This window comes from Sus scrofa, chromosome 13 (assembly GCF_054392235.1).
Source record: "Sus scrofa isolate SSC_HxYL_T2T_F1_AM1 chromosome 13, Sscrofa_HxYL_maternal_Yorkshire_Landrace_v2.0, whole genome shotgun sequence".
NCBI lineage: Eukaryota > Metazoa > Chordata > Mammalia > Artiodactyla > Suidae > Sus > Sus scrofa.
In genome coordinates this window covers 39,217,613-39,235,039 of record NC_139395.1, presented here as the reverse complement: position 1 = coordinate 39,235,039, position 17,427 = coordinate 39,217,613, and the positions used below count along the sequence as shown (strand labels likewise).

At 40.4% G+C, this 17,427-nt stretch overlaps 1 protein-coding gene and 1 long non-coding RNA gene across 9 annotated transcripts in view; one reads left to right on the top strand and one right to left on the bottom strand.

The window, feature by feature from the left end:
• LOC110256427 (uncharacterized) overlaps nt 1-1,809 on the top strand; it is a 193,100-nt gene extending 191,291 nt beyond the window's left edge. For 4 of the 5 annotated variants that reach the window (XR_014822802.1, XR_014822799.1, XR_002337915.2 and 1 more), the window contains one exon: nt 1,126-1,809. This is a non-coding gene — a long non-coding RNA (uncharacterized LOC110256427). The remainder of the gene's footprint in view (nt 1-1,125) is intronic. The other variant, XR_014822803.1, reaches the window with a different exon arrangement.
• MYRIP (myosin VIIA and Rab interacting protein) overlaps nt 1-17,427 on the bottom strand; it is a 210,016-nt gene that overhangs the window by 62,599 nt on the left and 129,990 nt on the right. For all 4 annotated transcript variants that reach the window (XR_014822290.1, XM_084986612.1, NM_001161754.1 and 1 more), the window contains 1 exon segment: nt 2,814-2,950. Coding sequence is in view for 2 of the 4 variants with exons in the window: in XM_084986612.1 (XP_084842738.1) it covers nt 2,814-2,950 (137 nt within the window). In the remaining 2 variants the exon portion in view is untranslated.

Genomic DNA, 17,427 nt, shown 5'->3' with positions numbered 1-17,427 from the left:
TCAGTGAATTATCAATGGACTGAGGGTTTTTTTTTAAACAGCAAATTACACTGGTCTAGGCAATGGAGATGTTTTGTAGGTAATAGGAGTTTTATACTGAGAGTCCTGGAGCAAAGCACATGCTTTGCACGCTATAGATTATGTTCTGACGATCAAAATTCTGAAACTAAGTACCCTCCGGTGGAGCTGAAGATGGAACCATCTTAGTCAAAACTCTTGCCATACAAATTATAGTGAAATTCTAGCTGAGGCTTTCAGTCTTGGCTGTGTCTTAAAATAACCCAGAGAGCTTTAAAAAAAATATCTGTCCTGGGCCCACCTCCAGAGATTCAGAAGTAATTGACTGGGGGTGGAAGAGAATCTTGCACTGAGTTTTTTCAAAGCTCCTTAGGTTGATTCTAGTGTGTTGTCGGGATCAAGAATGGCAGCTGACAACCACACCAAGGTGTTGGGTGATGAGTAGATGCCAAGGCCAGTGACTCCCCAGTTGTCCAGCATAACCAGGAAGCTACTTAAGCACTGGAAGACTTCTCCACACTTGAGGCATAATTCAATTTTTTAGGTGGTATATAGATTAAATCTCATTGTTTTATGGTCATGGCATTACAGATTTGAGCATAATCTCAAAAACTGTCTCCTGCCTGCTTGTCTTCACGTTGATGAAAATGAAATCTTAGTTTAAATGGAGATACAAATCATATTAAAGCTGCTGACTCCATACTTTTATGAAGTGTCATGGTACCCACAAAATGCTTGGAAGGTGGAATTGTGCAACATTGAGGACCTAAGATGTGCCAGCACTTTGGGAACACAAAGAAGCTATCGCCTCCCCCCAGTCCAGCAGGAGAGCAGCTTCGTAAACCATCACCTGAATGATAATGTGATGAAAGATGTGGTGAATCATAGCCCAGGACCTAAGTCTGTTTCATTCATGGCAGTTATTCCAGCAAATAATTTGCCTTTGAAAGTGACTCTTGAACATTTCAAAGCCTTTTGCTGGCCCACTTGGAATTCTTGTCCCCCTGTTCCACCTGTGGGGCCCGAGGGAGAAACAGAAGGAGACTTGGGTTGTGCTCCGTTTACAGGGTTCTCTCAGTGTGTTTGCTCTTCCCCATCGTTCTACAGGAAGCAGTGGAGGACACCTATGTGACGTGACTGTGGTGGCATGCAGAGGGTACATGAAGCACACCCAAGGATGAAGAGAGCAAGGATGGGATGCAAATGAGTGAGCCAATGCTTTTCTGGAACTTTCCTGAGGGAGTGCTTTGGCTTGAAAACCTACTCTTAATGGGATTACTTTTAAGCTGTATTTCTTTTGGCCTTCATTCCTAGAGAAACGTTTTTAGAAAAATCAGCAAAGAGAAGATCAAAATAATATGTTGAAACCTTGGGCTCTGCTCTCTTGGCTATAGGCTTCCTGAGTGGTTTGAAAGACAGAGATTCTAACAACTATCACAAAAGGCCCTAATGATTCTCCGTATTTAAGGCTCCCATCCTATTTCCCCCTTGTCTCAGTGGCTGGCATATTTTTAGATAAGACACAACCAAAGACTTTATTGAGAATACAACAATATAAAATAATGATGGTGAAAAAGCTCCAAATGAGATGGATAAGGTTTTGTTTTTTGTTTTTGTTTTTTCTTTCCTATGGATTAAAAAGCATTTACCTGTGTCAGCAAAGTGATGAAAAAAATCTGTCTCTAGATAGAAAAAACAGCCTTTTTTTGGAAGGACATGCTGTTCATATTCTGACAACCATTTCTTTCTACTGGCTGGTCTAAGAAAAATAAAGAATATAATTTCTCATTCTAACTACATTGGTTATTTTAAAGACATAGGTAGAATTCATCCTTCAAGCTTCCTGGGAAGAAGCTGAGATGTTTCTAACTCTCCCATTGCATCAAATTCTGGGCCTGATGTGAAAAGGATTTGGGGGTAGGAAGGAAGGGGAGCAGGGGCCCATGCATATCCTCTGATCGCAGACCTAGTGACTTGCCAATGTCTTAATCATTAGGGAAAGGTGATCAAGAATCTTTAGCTTCTAGGGATTTAGAATTAAAATGTCCACAATAGTATATGGAATGACTGGCCAATAGAGACCTGCTGTATAGCTCAGGGAACTCTATCCAATATTTTGTGATAATCTATACAGGAAAAGAATCTGAAAAAGGATGGGTTGTGTATATGTGTAATTGAATCACTTTGTTGTACAGCAGAAATAATCACAACATAGTAAATCAACTACAATTCAATAAAACTTAAAAAAAAATCAGTGTAGCTAAAGAAAAAAATTGTCCATAATATGTAGAAATGCTTTCATCCTCCCAGCTGCCAATATCCAGCCCTGTGGAGATGCCGGAATCAAAAGACTCAAAACTTAACAGAATCTTTGGTGTATGTCCTTCTATTTCTTTTTTTTTTTTTTTTTTGGCCTGCACCCGAGGCATATGGAAGTTCCCAGGCTAGAGATCAAATCGGAGCTGTAGCTGCCAGCCTACACCACAGCCACAGCAACACGAGATCCGAGCTGTGTCTGTAACCTACACCACAGCTCATGGCAACACCGGATCCTTAACCCAGTGAGTGAGGCCAGGGATCAAACCTGCATTCTCATGGAGCCTAGTTGGAATCGTTACCGCTGAGCTAAGACGGAAACTCCTGTCCTTTTATTTCTGCTCCTCACTAGAACCAGATATTTAAGGCACTCTTTCTGTCCCAGGTGAGTTTTCCATAGTGTACAGGGCCTCCAAGCAAAGTGTCCTTCTACCCCACCAGCCCCGCAAAGGCTCCCACATAGCCCACAGTCGGCATACCCAGGATGTCAAAACACACTCCGCTCTCCAGCCGGTGTTTCCTGTACAGGTTCTTCAAGACCTTGGCGCTTCCAAAGCGTTTGAAGCGGCTCTTCACATTACTGTAGAACCATTCCAGAGACTGGGTCCTTAGAACCCTGAGGACAACACAGAGTTAGAAAACAGAAAATTAGAATTAAAGAACAGAACTACGAAATGGTAGATTGGAAGAGTTGCCACAATACTTTGCAGCTCCTTCCATCAAGAGGTGGAGTGTTATTTCTCTACTCCTTGGACCTGGGATGGCCTTGTGACATGCTTTGACCATGGAGACTGGTGGAAGTGATGCTGTGTAAGTCCTAAGCCTGGAAGCTTCCTCTCTTGCTGCTTGGAGAAGCCCTGCAACCCGTCGTCATGTGAACAAGCCTAAGATAGCCTGTGGGATGATGAAAGGCACTTAGCCTAACCACCCCTCTTACCCCAGCCAATAGCCAGCCAACTCCTAGACAGGTAAGTAAGGTCACTGACTGCCAGTTTCCTGGAGGTGTATGAGTGACCCTAAGTAAGACCAGCAGAACTGTGCACCTAAGCCCATCCAAAGAGCAAGCTGACAAATGCTCGCCATTTGAAGCCACTAGCTGACACATTTAATAGCAAGCTTTATATTTAACATTTACTGCATTAACATTTCTAATTCAGGAGTTCCCGTCGTGGCACAGTGGTTAACGAATCCAACTAGGAACCATGAGGTTTCAGGTTCGATCCCTGGCCTTGCTCAGGGTTAAGGATCCAGCGTTGCCCTGAGCTGTGGTGTAGGTCGCAGACATGGCTCTGATCCTGCGTTGCTGTGGCTGTGGTGTAGGCTGGTGGCTACAGCTCTGATTAGACCCCTAGCCTGGGAACCTCCATATGCTGCAGGAATTGGCCCTAGAAAAGGCAAAAAGACAAAAACAAACAAACAAAACGAAGGAACCAATCAAACAAAAACATTTCTAACTCAGCTTGGGAAAATAAAAAACACAAGTGAAACATTGAGCTCCAGGGCAAAATTCTGCAGCCTCTTGTTCAGCCTGAAGCACTGTGGGAAAGCAGTTTCCTGGTCAGTGCTATCACGCTGGGTACAAAACACTGACGTGATTCTTCTCTTTTCTGCCTGATAAGAACATATGTCTAAACTCCTCCCATTTTAAGAAAAGCTTCTGTTGTTATTTTTCTTGTTTATGAGTGTAACAATGCATACTGCTTTAGAAGTTCAGAAAAGCAAAATGAATATAAATACTTCTAATTCAGTGGAGGAACGAACACATATACATTTAGCTGCACTTCCTCCCCAGATGCCAGTGAAGTGTGAGAAGATATCCAAAGGGAAAAAAATCTATAGAAATGGAGAATGGAGGTGAGGCAAGAATCAGAGATTTTGACAGATTTCTGGAAAACTGAAAGTGAGTGACAGCATAAAAGTAACAGAGAGAACACTGTCCTGCAAAACAAGCAGAAGGGCTGGGACTCATAGACACAGAGGTCCAGTTTAAAGTTGTTTGCTGAATACTCAGCCATAAAAAAGAATGAAACTTTGCCATCTGCAGCAACATGGATGACCTTGGAGAGCATTATGCTAAGTAAAATAAGTCAGATACAGTATGATAACACTTACATGTAGAATCTAGAAAATACAACAAACTAGTGAATAAAACAAAAAAGCAGCAGACTCATAGGAAAAACAAAGTTGGTTGGTGCCAAGAGAGCAGGACTGGATTATGACATAGTATTCTGAAGGCTAATTTAATAATCATATAGTCAACATTGAGGCCTCTAGGCCCCCATCCCTATTCCCATACAAATGGGTAGCTAGTCCAGGGATGCTTTGTTCTAGATCAAAAATAACCCGTTCTATAATAATATTGAACAGTCTGCTTGAGGACTGGGACTTCAATATAGGGATTACCACCCTGCAGTGAAGCCCTCCTTGTTTAGCTGGGGAAGACTTCACATGCCTGCCCACCAGATCCTACCCATGTACCCCAAAGCCACGCCTGCCAGTTGCCTGGCTTTCAAACTTGGGAGTCCTTCCCTGACTGCCTTAAAAATTACCACCACCCTGCCAACATATCTTCAATGCACTTACTCCCACTTTTGCTCCCCATATTTCTTTTTTTTAATTTTTTTTAATTTTTTTTTTTTTTGTCTCTCTTTTTTTTTTTTTGCTATTTCTTTGGGCCGCTTCTGCGGCATATGGAGGTTCCCAGGCCAGGGGTCTAATTGGAGCTGTAGCCGCCGGCCTACGCCAGAGCCACAGCAACGCAGGATCCGAGCCGTGTCTGCAACCTACACCACAGCTCACGGCAACGCCGGATCATTAACCCACTGAGCAAGGGCAGGGACCGAACCCGCAACCTCATGGTTCCTAGTCGGATTCGTTAACCACTGCGCCACGACGGGAACTCCTCTTTTTTTTTTAAATTACTCAATGAATTTTGTTACATTTATAGTTGTAAAATGATCATCACAACCCAATTATATAGCGTTTCCATCCCAAACCCCCTGCACATCCCCCCACCTCCAACCTGTCTCATTTGGAAACCATAAGTTTTTCAAAGTCTATGAGTCAGTATCTCGTCTGCAAAGAAGTTCATTGTGTCCTTTTTTTAGATTCCACATGTAAGTGATAGCATATGATGTTGGAGTCTTACTGTCTGACTGACTTCACTTAGCATGATAATTTTTATGTCCATCCATGCTGCCGCAATGCTGTTATTTCGTTCGTTTTAATGGCTGAGTAATATTCCATTGTATATATGTACCACATCTTCCTTATCCACTCCTCTGTCAATGGACATTTAGGTTGTTTCCATGTCATGGCTGTTGTATATAGTGCTGCCATGAACATTGGAGTACATGTACCTTTTCAAGTCACGGTTTTCTCTGGATAGATGCCCAGGAGTGGGATTGCTGGATCAAATGGTAATTCTGCTTTGAGTTTTCCGAGGCATCTCCATACTGTTTTCCACAGTGGTTGCACCAGTTTACATTCCTACCAACAGTGTATGATGGTTCCCTTTTCTCCACACTCTTGCCAGCATTTAGTGTTTGTAGACTTTTGGATGATGGCCATTCTGGCTGGTGTAAAGTGGTACCTCATACTAATTTTGATTTGTATTTCTCTAATAATGAGTGATGTTGAACATCTTTCCATGTGCTTCTTGGCCAACTGTATGTCGTCTTTGGGGAATTGTCTGTTTAGATCTTCTGCCCATTTTTTGATGGAGTTTGTTTGTTTTTTTGGTGTTGAGCTGCAGAAGGTGTTTATAAATTTTGGAGATTAATCCCTTATCAGTCAATTCATTTGCAAATATTTCTCCCATTCTGTGGGTTCTCTTTTCATTTTGTTTAGGGTTTCCTTTGCTGTGCAGAAACTTTTTAGTTTAATTAAGTCCCATTTGTTTATTTTTGTTTTTCTTGTCATTACTCTAGGAGATGGTTCTGAGAAGATATTGCTGTGGTTTATGTTGGAGAGTGTTTGGCCTATGTTTTTCTCTAAGAGTTGTATAGTATCCAGTCTTATATTTAGGTCTTTAATCCATTTTGAGTTTATTTTTGTGTATGGTGTTAGGAAGGGTTCTAATTTCATTCTTTTCCATGTAGCTGTCCAGTTTTCCCAGCACCACTTATTGAAGGGGGTGTCTTTTTTTCCATTGTGTATTCTTGCCTCCTTTGTCATAGATTAGTTGACTATAGGTGCATGGGTTTAATTCTGGGCTTTCTATCCTGTTCCATGGATCTCTATTTCTGTCTCTGTGCCAGTACCATATGGTTTAGATGACTGTAGCTTTGTAGTATAGTCTGAAGCCAGGGCACCTGATTCCTCCAGCTCCATTTTTCTTTCCTAGATGGATGGCTTTGGCTATTCTGGGTCTTCTGTTCTATTTAGTTCTAGTTCTGTGAAAACTGTCCTTAGAAATTTGATAGGGATTGCACTCAATCTGTAGATTGCCTTGGGTAGTATAGTCATTTTGATAATGTTATTTTTTCCAATCCAAGAGCATGGTATGTCTTTCCATCTGTTTATGTCCTCTTCTATTTCTTTCATCAGCATCTTATAGTTTTCAGAGTACAGGTATTTTGGCTCTTTAGGTAGGTTTATTCCTAAGTATTTTATTCTTTTTGATGAGATGGAAGTGGGATTGTTTCCCTAATTTCTCTTTCTGATTCTTCATTGTTAGTAGATAGAAATACCATCAATTTCTGTGTATTAATTCTGTATCCTGTGATTTTGCCAAATTCATTGATGAGCTCTAACAGTTTTCTGGTAGTGTCTTTAGGATTTTCTAGGTATAGTATCATGTCATCTGCAAACAGTGATAGTTTTACTTCTTCCTTTCCAATTTGGATTCCTTTTATTTCTTTTTCTTCTCTGACTGCTGTGGCTAGGACTTCCAAAACTATGTTGAAGAGTAGTGAAAAGAGTGGACATCTTTGTCTCATTCCTGATCTCAGCAGGAATTCCTTCAGCTTTTCACCATTGAGAATGATGTTAGCTTGGGTTTTTCATATATGGCCTTTATTATGTTGAGATAGTTTCCCTCTATGCCCACTTTCTGAAGGGTTTTTTTCAGAAACGGGTGTTGGATTTTGTCAAAGGTTTTTTCTGCATCTATTGAGAGGATCATATGGTTTTTATTCTTCAGTTTGTTAATGTGGTGTATCACACTGATGGATTTGCAGATATTGAAGAATCCTTGCATCCCTGGGATAAATCCCACTTGACCATGATGTACAATCCTTTTAATGTATTGTTGGATGCAGTTTGCTAGTATTTTGTTGAGGATTTTTTCATCTATGTTCATCAATGAAATTGGCTCTAGTTTTCTTTTTATGTGGTATCTTTGTCTGGTTTTGGTATCAGGGTGATGGTGGCCTCATAGAATGAGTTTGGAAGTGTTCCTTCCTCTGCAATTTTTTGGAATAGTTTCAGAATAATAGGTGTTAGTTCTTCTCTAAATGTTTGACAGAATTCGCCTGTGAAGCCATCTGGTCCTGGACTTTTGTTTGTTGGAAGTTTTTAAATCACAGTTTCAATTTTAATACTTGTGATTGGCACATTCATCTTTTCTATTTCATCTTGGTTTAGTCTTGGAAGATTGTACTTTTCTCAGAATTTGTCCATTTTGTCTAGGTTTTCCATTTTATTGGCATATAGTTGCTTGTAGTAGTCTCTTATGACACTTTGTATTTCTGTGATGTCCATTGTAACTTCTCCTTTTTCATTTCTAATTTTATTGATTTGAGTCCTCTCTCTTTTTCTTGATAAGTCTGGCTAAGGGCTTATTGATCTTGTTGATCTTTTCAAAGAACCAGCTTTTAGTTTCATTGATCTTTTCTACGGTTTTCTTCATTTCTATTTCATTGATTTCTGCTCTGTTATGATTTCTGTCCTTTTGCTAACTTTAGGTCTTGTCTATTATTTTCCCTCTAGCTGCTTTAGATGTAAAGTTAGGTTTTTTACTTGAGCTTTTTCTTGTTCCCTGAGGTAGGCCTGTATTGTTATAAACGTCCCTCTTAGAACTGCTTTTGCTTCATCCCATAAGTTTGGGAGTGTTGTCATTTGCTTCTAGGTATTTTTTAATTTCCTCTTTGATTTCTTCGGTGACCCATTGGCTGTTTAGTAGCATGTTGTTTAGTCTCCACGTGTTTGTGTTTTTTGTAGTTTTTTCTTGTTGATTTCTGGTCATATAGTGTTGTGGTCAGAAAAGATGCTTGATATGATTTCAATTTTCTTAAAATTACTGAGGCTTGATTTGTGGCCCATAATGTGATCAATCCTAGAGAACATTCCATGTGCACTTGAGAAGAATGTATATTCTGCTGCTTTTGGATGGAATGTCCTATAAATATCTATTGAGTCCATCTGGTCTAATGCTTCATTTAAGCCCTGTGTTTTCTTGTTGATTTTCTGACTGGATGACCTGTCCATTGCTGTAAGTGGGGTGTTAAAGTCCCCTACTATGTTTGTATTATTGTCAGTTTCTCCTTTTAAGGTTGTTGGCAGTTGCCTTATATATTGAGGTGATCCTATGTTGGGTCCATATATATTTATAATTGTTATATCTTCTTCTTGGATTGATCCTTTGATCATTATGTAATGTCCTTCCTTGTCTTATAATATTCTTTATTTTAAAGTCTATTTTGTCTGAGTATTGCTACTCCAGCTTTCTTTTGATTCCCATTTGTGTGGAATATTTTCTTCCATCCTCTCACTTTCAATTTGTATGTGTCCCTAGAAGTGAAGTGGCTCTCTTGAAGACAGCATATACATGGAACTTGTTTTGTATCAATTCGGCCAGCCTATGTCTTTTGGTGGGGGCATTTAGTTCATTTACATTTAAGGTAATTATTGATATGTATGTTCTTATTGCCATTTTAATTAACTGTTTTGGATTTTTTTGTTGTTGTTGCTCTTTTTTCTTCCCTTCTTTTGTTCTTTCTTGTGGTTTGATGACATCTTTAGTGTTGTATTTGAGTTGATTTTTCTTGTGTGTGTACCCATCCTAGATTTTTGGTTTGCAATTATCTTGAAGTTTTGATATATATATGAGATTGTTTTAAGTTGTTGTTCTCTTAATTCAAATGCATCTCCAGTGTCCTGGATTTGTACCCTCCTCTTCTCACAACTTCTGATTTTGGTAGCATATTTGTGCATGGATGACTTCCTGCCTTTACTGTATATATGCCTTTACTGGTGAGCCTTGTCATTTGTGTTATTTTTGTTTCTATTTGTGGACTTTTCTTTTCCACCTAGACAGGTTCTTTAGTATTTGTTGTAAAGCTGGTTTAGTGGTGCCGAATTCTCTTAGCTTTTGCTTATCTGTAAAGCTTTTGATTTCTCCTTCAAATCTGAATGACAGCCTTGCTGGGTAAAGTAATCTTGGTTGGAGGTTTTTTCCTTTCATCACTTTAAGTATATTGTACCACTCCCTTCTGGACTGCAGAGTTTCTGCTGAAAAAATCTGCTGATAACCCCTTATCGGGGTTCCCTTGTATGTTGTTTCTTTTCCCTAGCTGCTTTCAATATTTTCTCTTTGTCTTTAATTTTGGTCAGTTTGATTAATATGTGTCACAGGGTGTTCCTCCTTGGGTTTATTTTATATGGTACTTGTGCTTCCTAGATTTGAGTGAGTGGTTCCTTTCCCATGTTAGGAAATTTTTTGGCTATTATCTCTTTGAATATTTCTTCTGTAACTTTCTCTTATCCTTCTGGCACCCCTATAATACAGATGTCAGTGCATTTAATGTTGTCCCAGAGTTCTCTGAGACTGTCTTCATTTCTTTTCAATCTTTTTTCTCTTTTCCATTGTGCATCAGTGATTTCCACTAGTCTGTCCTCCACCTTGCTTATTCCTTCTTTTACCTCCTGTATTCTGCTTTTGGTTGCTTCTAATGATTTTTTTTATTTCAGTTATTGTATTTTGCATCTCTGTTTGCTTATGTTTTAAATCTTGTATTTCTTTGCTCAGTGTTTCCTGTAAATTATCAATCTTTTCCTCTAGTCTATTTCCAATGTCCTTCATCATCTTCACTATCATCAGTTTAAAGTCTTTTTCCTTCTGATAATCTCCAGATCACTTAGCTGTTTTTCTCATTTTTTTTTCTTGTTCCCTTCTCTGCCTTTTAATTTTTATAGATTTTTGGTTTGGCCTCCTTTTTGCCAACAGTAGAGTTGTAGTCTCTCTTACTTCTGATGTCTGCCCCCCTTGTGGCTGAAGTTGTTATGGGGGCTTGCTGTAGGCTTCCTGATGGGAGGGACTCATGCCTGCCCCCTGGTAGGTGGGGCTTATTCCTGTCCCCCTGTTGGGTGGGGCTTTGTCTCTGGGTGAGATTAGAGGTGGCTGTGTGCCTGGGGGGGGGTCTTTAGGCAGCCTGTTTACTGATGGTTGGGGCTGTGATCTCACCTGGATTATTGTTTGGCCTTGGGCTTCTCAGTGCTGATGGGTGGGGCCAGATTTTCACAAAATGGCCATCTCTAGAGGAACACATGCTGATGAATATTCCCAAGAACTTTGCCTCCAATGTCCTTCCCCCACAATGAGCCACAGTCAACCCCTGTTTTCCCAGGAGATCCTCCAAGAACTGAAGTCAGGTCTGACGCAATTCCTACGTAGCCTCTACTTTGCCCTGGGACCCAGTGCACATGAAAGCATGTCTGCACCTTTCAAGAATGGGGTCTGTGTTTCCCCCAGTCCCATGGCGCTCCAGTGCACAGCCCCACTGGCCTTCAATGCCAGATGCTCCGGGGCTCTTTCTCCCAATGCCAAATCCCCAGGCATGGGGACCCGACATGGGGCTCAGAACTCTCACTCCTGTAGGTGAGTCTCTGTGATACAGTTACTTTCCAGTCTGTGGGCTTCCCATCTTGCAGGTGTGGGTTTGCTAATATTGTGTAATCACCTCTCCTACCATCTTGATGTGGCCTCCTCTTTGTCTTCTGGAGTAGGATATCTTTTTGAAAGTTTCCAGTCCATTTGGTTGAAGGTTGTTCAGCATTTGGTTGTAATTTTGTTGTTTTTATGAGAGAAGATGAGCTCCAGTCCTTCTATTCCACCATCTTACTCCCATCTCTGGATTTCTCTTGTCTCTCTCCCCATATTTCTATAGAGTTCTTCTCTGTACCTGATGTTTAATTTTATATAATTCATTACTTATAAGATAATCAGTACATTAATATGTTAATTAAGAATTGTTAAATTTCTTTGTCACCTAATTCCTGTTTCCGATAGAGCATAAGTTCATGGAAGAGAGGTTTCCACTCCTGTATCCCACGTACCTAAACCACTGTATCCCAATGTACATAATGGACACTCAATACAATCTAGTAAGTGGTGGACGAAAACAGTTTTAAACCTAGTTTTTTCATTTAATATTCCTGAATGACTTTAATGTTGTTGAATAGTCTTTCCCACAACATTTTTAGTAGCCCCAGAGTTTGCCATAGTGTAAACATAGCAGGTTTTGTGTGTCACTGGTCTTGTCTTTTGACGTTGAATTTGTTCATTTCATTTGCTACTAAAAGCAATTCTGTAATGCATATGTTGGCAGCTACATGTTAAACATATCCACAATTGTGGATTTATGAATTGCTGGGCTCACTGATGTCCGTCTTGCAGAAAGTTTTACCAATGTCACTCCTTGCCTGCAGTATGAAATTTTAAAGTCCTCAAAGTAGCCTCACATTGAAAAGAAACCCCCAATGGAGTGGCCAGTTGCTCCATGGAAAAGCCCATGCCTGGTCCCTAAGTGAAGCACAGGCAGGTAGACAAAGGGCAGAAGACAAGCCTCCTTTCCTCCACTCTGGTTTGGTAGATGAGACAGCAATCAGAGGCTTGCCTTCACTGAGGAAGAAAAGCAGCTGTAAGACAGAATGACCGAATATGTCATCCTTTTGTATAAAAGTACACTGTTACAAGTTTCATTACTATTAATGAAAATGAATACAATTTGAGTGCTTGCTCCATCTTAGACACTGTGCCAAAACTTTACTTGAATCATTATTTAATTCTCACAGAGTCCAGAGCAGTGGATCAGAGCAGGGGTTCTGGGGCAGGTTGGGACTCGCCCAGGCTCTGGCATTTACTGCCTATGTGGTCGTGAGAAATTACTTAATCCCCCGAAGCCTCAGTTTCTTCATCTATGAGACAAGGATGATGACAGTAACCACCTTATAGGGCTCTTTCGAGGATTAGATGCTGTAACACAAGCAATACAGTGTCTGGGACAACAAGGGCTCAATGGTTTCTTATGACAGCTCTGGAAGGATAAGTCCCATTTTTTATAAGTGAGTAAATCTAGCTTCAGTGAGAATTAGGCTATGGCCCAAAGGACCAAGTGCATGAGCAGGGATTCAAAAGTGGGAGCTCAGCCATGCACACATGCTGGTCACAGGCACCCCATGTGGTGAGCCACTGGTTCTCTTCAGTGAATTTTCCTATAGCATTTTAACTCATTACAACAAGTATCTGTCATTTTTATTTAAAAAACCCTATAAAGCTATTTTTAGAATTTAGAATAATATAGCAGAAAAGAAAAAAAATAAAGACTGTGTCCTTGGAAATCATAACCTCTGGGCTTATGATTTATTTGATAATTTTGAAAGCACAAAAGAACTGTGACTGTAGCAGAGAAATATTCCCCAGGCTGCCTCTCCTGCACATTGCTCTGCTCTCTGAGCAGCTGACCCCCCAGGAAGGAACTGCTGTGGAGCTTGGCACTGCAGGGCTCAGCACTGCAGCTGGGGGGGCGTCCACGACGGTATTGGTGGGGGATAGTGGTTACCTTGCCCCTCATTCTTCTGGCAACAGGAATTTCTTTTCTTTGGGACACTCCCCCTCCTTCCCAACTGAGTCTATGATGTTCTAGGAAGCCTGGCTGGGGCAGTCACATGACTTATACCTGCCAATCAAGGTCCAAGCTGCTGTTGGAAAGAGATGCTCCCTTTCTGCTGGACTGGCTAGGTGGCAGAATGAAAGCTGGGGGCTGCCTGGGCCACCTCTGCCATCACTTGGGAAGGTATTTATGGTCTTCTCAAAAAAAGCAGATCTTACAGTGAGAAGGGCTAGGATTCTATTGATACACTTTGAACACCTGGGTCTACTCAAGCCCGAGAACCACCCTTAGACTTTTCCATTACATGAACCCATAAAATTCTCTTTTGCTTAAGTCTTTAAAAATTTGTTTTAGTTAAAAAAAAAAATTGGCCACACTCACAGCCTATGGAAGTTCCTGGGCCAGGGATCAAACCCGTGCCACAGCAGTGACTCAAGCTGCTGCAGTGACAACATCAGATGATCCTTAACCTGCTGTGTCACAAGAGAACTCCTTCTTTTAAGCTTTTCTGAGTTGAGCTTCTATTATTTGCAAACAAGAACCCTAATGCTTCAAGTACATCATAGGATAAGCTCTCTATTCCGTGGTTATACCAAAACTCTATGGCATTCAGAAGCACTTTGAAAACCCTGAAAATAGAATGCCTCAGCTTGCTCACGTCACAGACTGAAATCAGGGCACTTACTGGGCTGCTGCAAGGTGGGAGGATGGCACTGATTCCTTGGAGAGTGACCTGCAAAACTATAGCCCGATTTATGACTAGAAAGCTTTCCATAAGAAGTGATGTGTTTTAGATTATGTTTTGACTTGGAGTTAATATGGAGAGCTTTTCTGCAAGCCCCAGGGAAGGCTCAGTCATGATTATCTTCATTTCATATTACTGCTTTTATTTCACTTGTTTAAAAATTCATGACTCAGAGGAAACTCAAAAGATGCATGTGGGATAATGGGGCAGAGGTGTGGGGAGAAGGCCGTGAGGATGAGGACGTCAGCACCCAGGATGGACTGGCTAAGTTCTGCAGGGTCCCCAGGCCACCCTCATGTCTCCAGCTTCACCCTGAATAGACAAGGCTTCAGGCAAGGCTATATGAGAATGAAGGAGCCTTGTGTCAGCATCCCACTGGTACAGAAGGCAGAGTGGAATCTGTGTCTGTGTGCGAATTCCTTCACTTTCTCACTCATTCATTCTCCATTCCTTGTTATTTACTGAGTGCCCTACGTGCTAGCAATATGGGCAGTGAAACTCTGAACCATACAAGTGTGCCTGATGTGTCATGAGATGGAATCAAAAGTCAAGCCAAAGGCATCTCCGGAATGGCCAGACAGTCTGTGTCCCACAGGCAGTGAGTTCCGGGTCATTCCCACAGATGTGCAAGGAACAGAGCCCACTCTGATTTACGGCTTAGGCATTTTTTCCTGGACATTCTTTTTTTTTTTTTTCAATATAGTTGATTTACAATGTTGTGTTAGTTTCAAGTGTATAGCAAAGTGATTCATATATATATATATATATATAAAATAAAGAATATATATATTTTTTCAGATTCTTTTCCATCTTACTTTATTGTAAGATATTGAAAATAGTTCCACCTTTCCACAGAAAAGAAAATCATGGACTTGGAGAATAGACTTATGGTTGCCAAGGGGGAAGGTGAGGGAGTGGGAGGAACTGGGCGCTTGGGATAAATAGATGCAGAATATTGCCTTTGGGATGGATTAGCAATGGGAACCTGCTATGTAGCACTGGGAACTCTCTCTAGTCACTTATGATGGAATACGTAATGTGAGAAAAAAGAATGTATACATATACGTGTGACTGGGTCAGTAGAAAAAAATACATAAATAAGTGAAAAAATTACCAGCTTAAAAAAATAATAAAAATGTTAAAAATTTAAAAAAATAGTTCCATGTGCTATAAGTAGGTCCTTGTTGTTTATCTATTTTATGTATAGTAGTGTGTATCTGTTAATCCCAGGTGTGCAATTTATTCTTCCTCCTCTTCTTTCCCCTTTGGTAATTATAAATTTGATTTTGAAATCTGTGAGTTTATTTGTTTTGTAAATAGTTTTAAGATTCTGCATATAAGTGATATGATATTTGTCTTTGTCTGACTTACTCCACTTAGTACGATAATCTCTAGATCTATCCATGTTGCTGCAAATGGCATTATTTAATTCTTTTTTATGGCTGAGTAATATTCCATCATATGTATGTACCACATAGTCTTTATCCATACCTCTGTCGATGGACGTTTAGGTGGCTTCCATGTCTTGGCTATTGTGAAAGGTGCTGCAGTGAACATTGGGGTGCATGTATCTTTTCAAATTAGAGTTTTTGTCTTTTCTGAATATATCAGGGATTTTCTTTAATGGTACCTAAAACGCCACTTCTCAATTGCAGTAAACACACAGGAGAGGTGCCTCAGGAAGGACGGGGAGCCATAGCTCTGGTGAAGAGACTTGTGAAAAGCTTTCCAACTTGGAGCTGTCCAGAAGGACCCTGCTTTATTTCCCTGGCTTATTTTTTAGGTACTCCCAAGTTATCCCTAAAGATGCTCACAAAAAGATCCCGGGTCTGTGCAGTTTCATGATCTTAAGCATGGTCATTTCTTTTAACACTAAAGCTTTAAAAAAATCAACAGCAATCCTCGAAATTCACCAATCACAACATAGTCAGAATTGACTACTTTTAGTCATTGGAACTACAGTTTCTTTATCTGTAAAATAATGATCATGCACCTGACCGTAATAGGGAATCTAGAAAGAGGATCAGGTTTGGAAGGAAAGTGATAAGTTGAGTTAGAACACCTAAATCTGGGGTACCTATCACATTACCAGGTGGCAATACCTAGTGGGCACTGGGATAAACTAATCTGGGACTTGGATAGAAATCAGGACAAGAAATATGGATTGGTAGTCTTTGGCCCACAGGTAGTATTGAAACCAATAATTGGTGTATTGAACATAAAAATAATCATTATCTCTAGCTTACCAGCAAAATAGAAACAAGTAATTTGCCAGTGTTACTGACTGAACTAGGAGCAAATCAGGGAACAAACTATAGCCGCATTCGTGGGTCAGTGCCTTGACATCTGAATGAGTTATTTTCCTTCCAGAACCCCTAGTTAGTGTTCTTATTGCAAATTAGTGCTTTTGCTTCATAGTTTAAGCAAATAGAAAGCTCCATGGATCAAGAAGTCAGCAGAAAAATTAAAATCATTGTATCATTTTCTTGAAACAACCTACTTATCACATTGTGAATACTAATCACTTCAAGGCACTTGTTTGCATAAGTAGTTTGCTAATTTTTTTTCTATGACATGGATAAATCTGTAAACATGGTGCATACTCATCAAAAGACAAACTGGAATCACATAACTCATCACAAGAACAGCTCTGAAATTACAACCCCATAAAGCTGTGCCCAGGAATGCCAGACTGATTTTGGCTCATTAGACAAAACAACATGATTGTGAGAAGGAAGGAACTGCCTACATAAGAACTGCTCAGTTCCTGGCCTCGGCCCTCAGCCCCAGCATCAGCAGGCGTTGTGCAAACTGAGCTCACTGCAGGGAGACTCCAGTGGATCCCAATACTTCCTAGATGGTCCTCGGACCAGCAGTGTGGGCACTTGCTGAGGCTTGATGGAAAAGGGCAACCCCAGTCCTCCACTCTCACCCTGAGACCTGCTGAATCAAACTGCATTTTAGCAAGATTCCCCAGTGGTTATTGTGTTCATCAAACCTTGATGAGCACTGGCCTAGAGAAATTAGCTGGGTGTTTTCTGAATTCACTTTTTTTTTTTTTTAATTTTGACTACGATCCACTTAGGTAGACAAGAGAGAGAACAGCCGACGTGCCTCCCTCCTTCCCACCTCCCAAGGGAAAAAACTGAACTGGATGATAAAAAGTTTTGAAGAGAAATAGAAAAATTAAAATGGTACTCCAAAGCTACAAAAAAATGAAATGCCCAAAAAAACCCCCTGTTGATATAATTTCAAATTGTTGCACACAGCAAGGTTCCCCAAATAATCTACAACAAACAGAATTGATAATGATGAAGCCAAACATTAGTTTGTTGGTAAAAATTAGGAATAACAGCCATTAAAGCCCATGACCCACTCCAGATGACCTTGATGGTTAAGAATCATCTCTCCTGAAAATTGTAAGCACATCCATGATCTGTAAGCTCTGCTTCAGTGTGTGTAGAATACAGAATGACAAGATCCAATGCCAACATACAGAATGGTAATAAAAGAGAA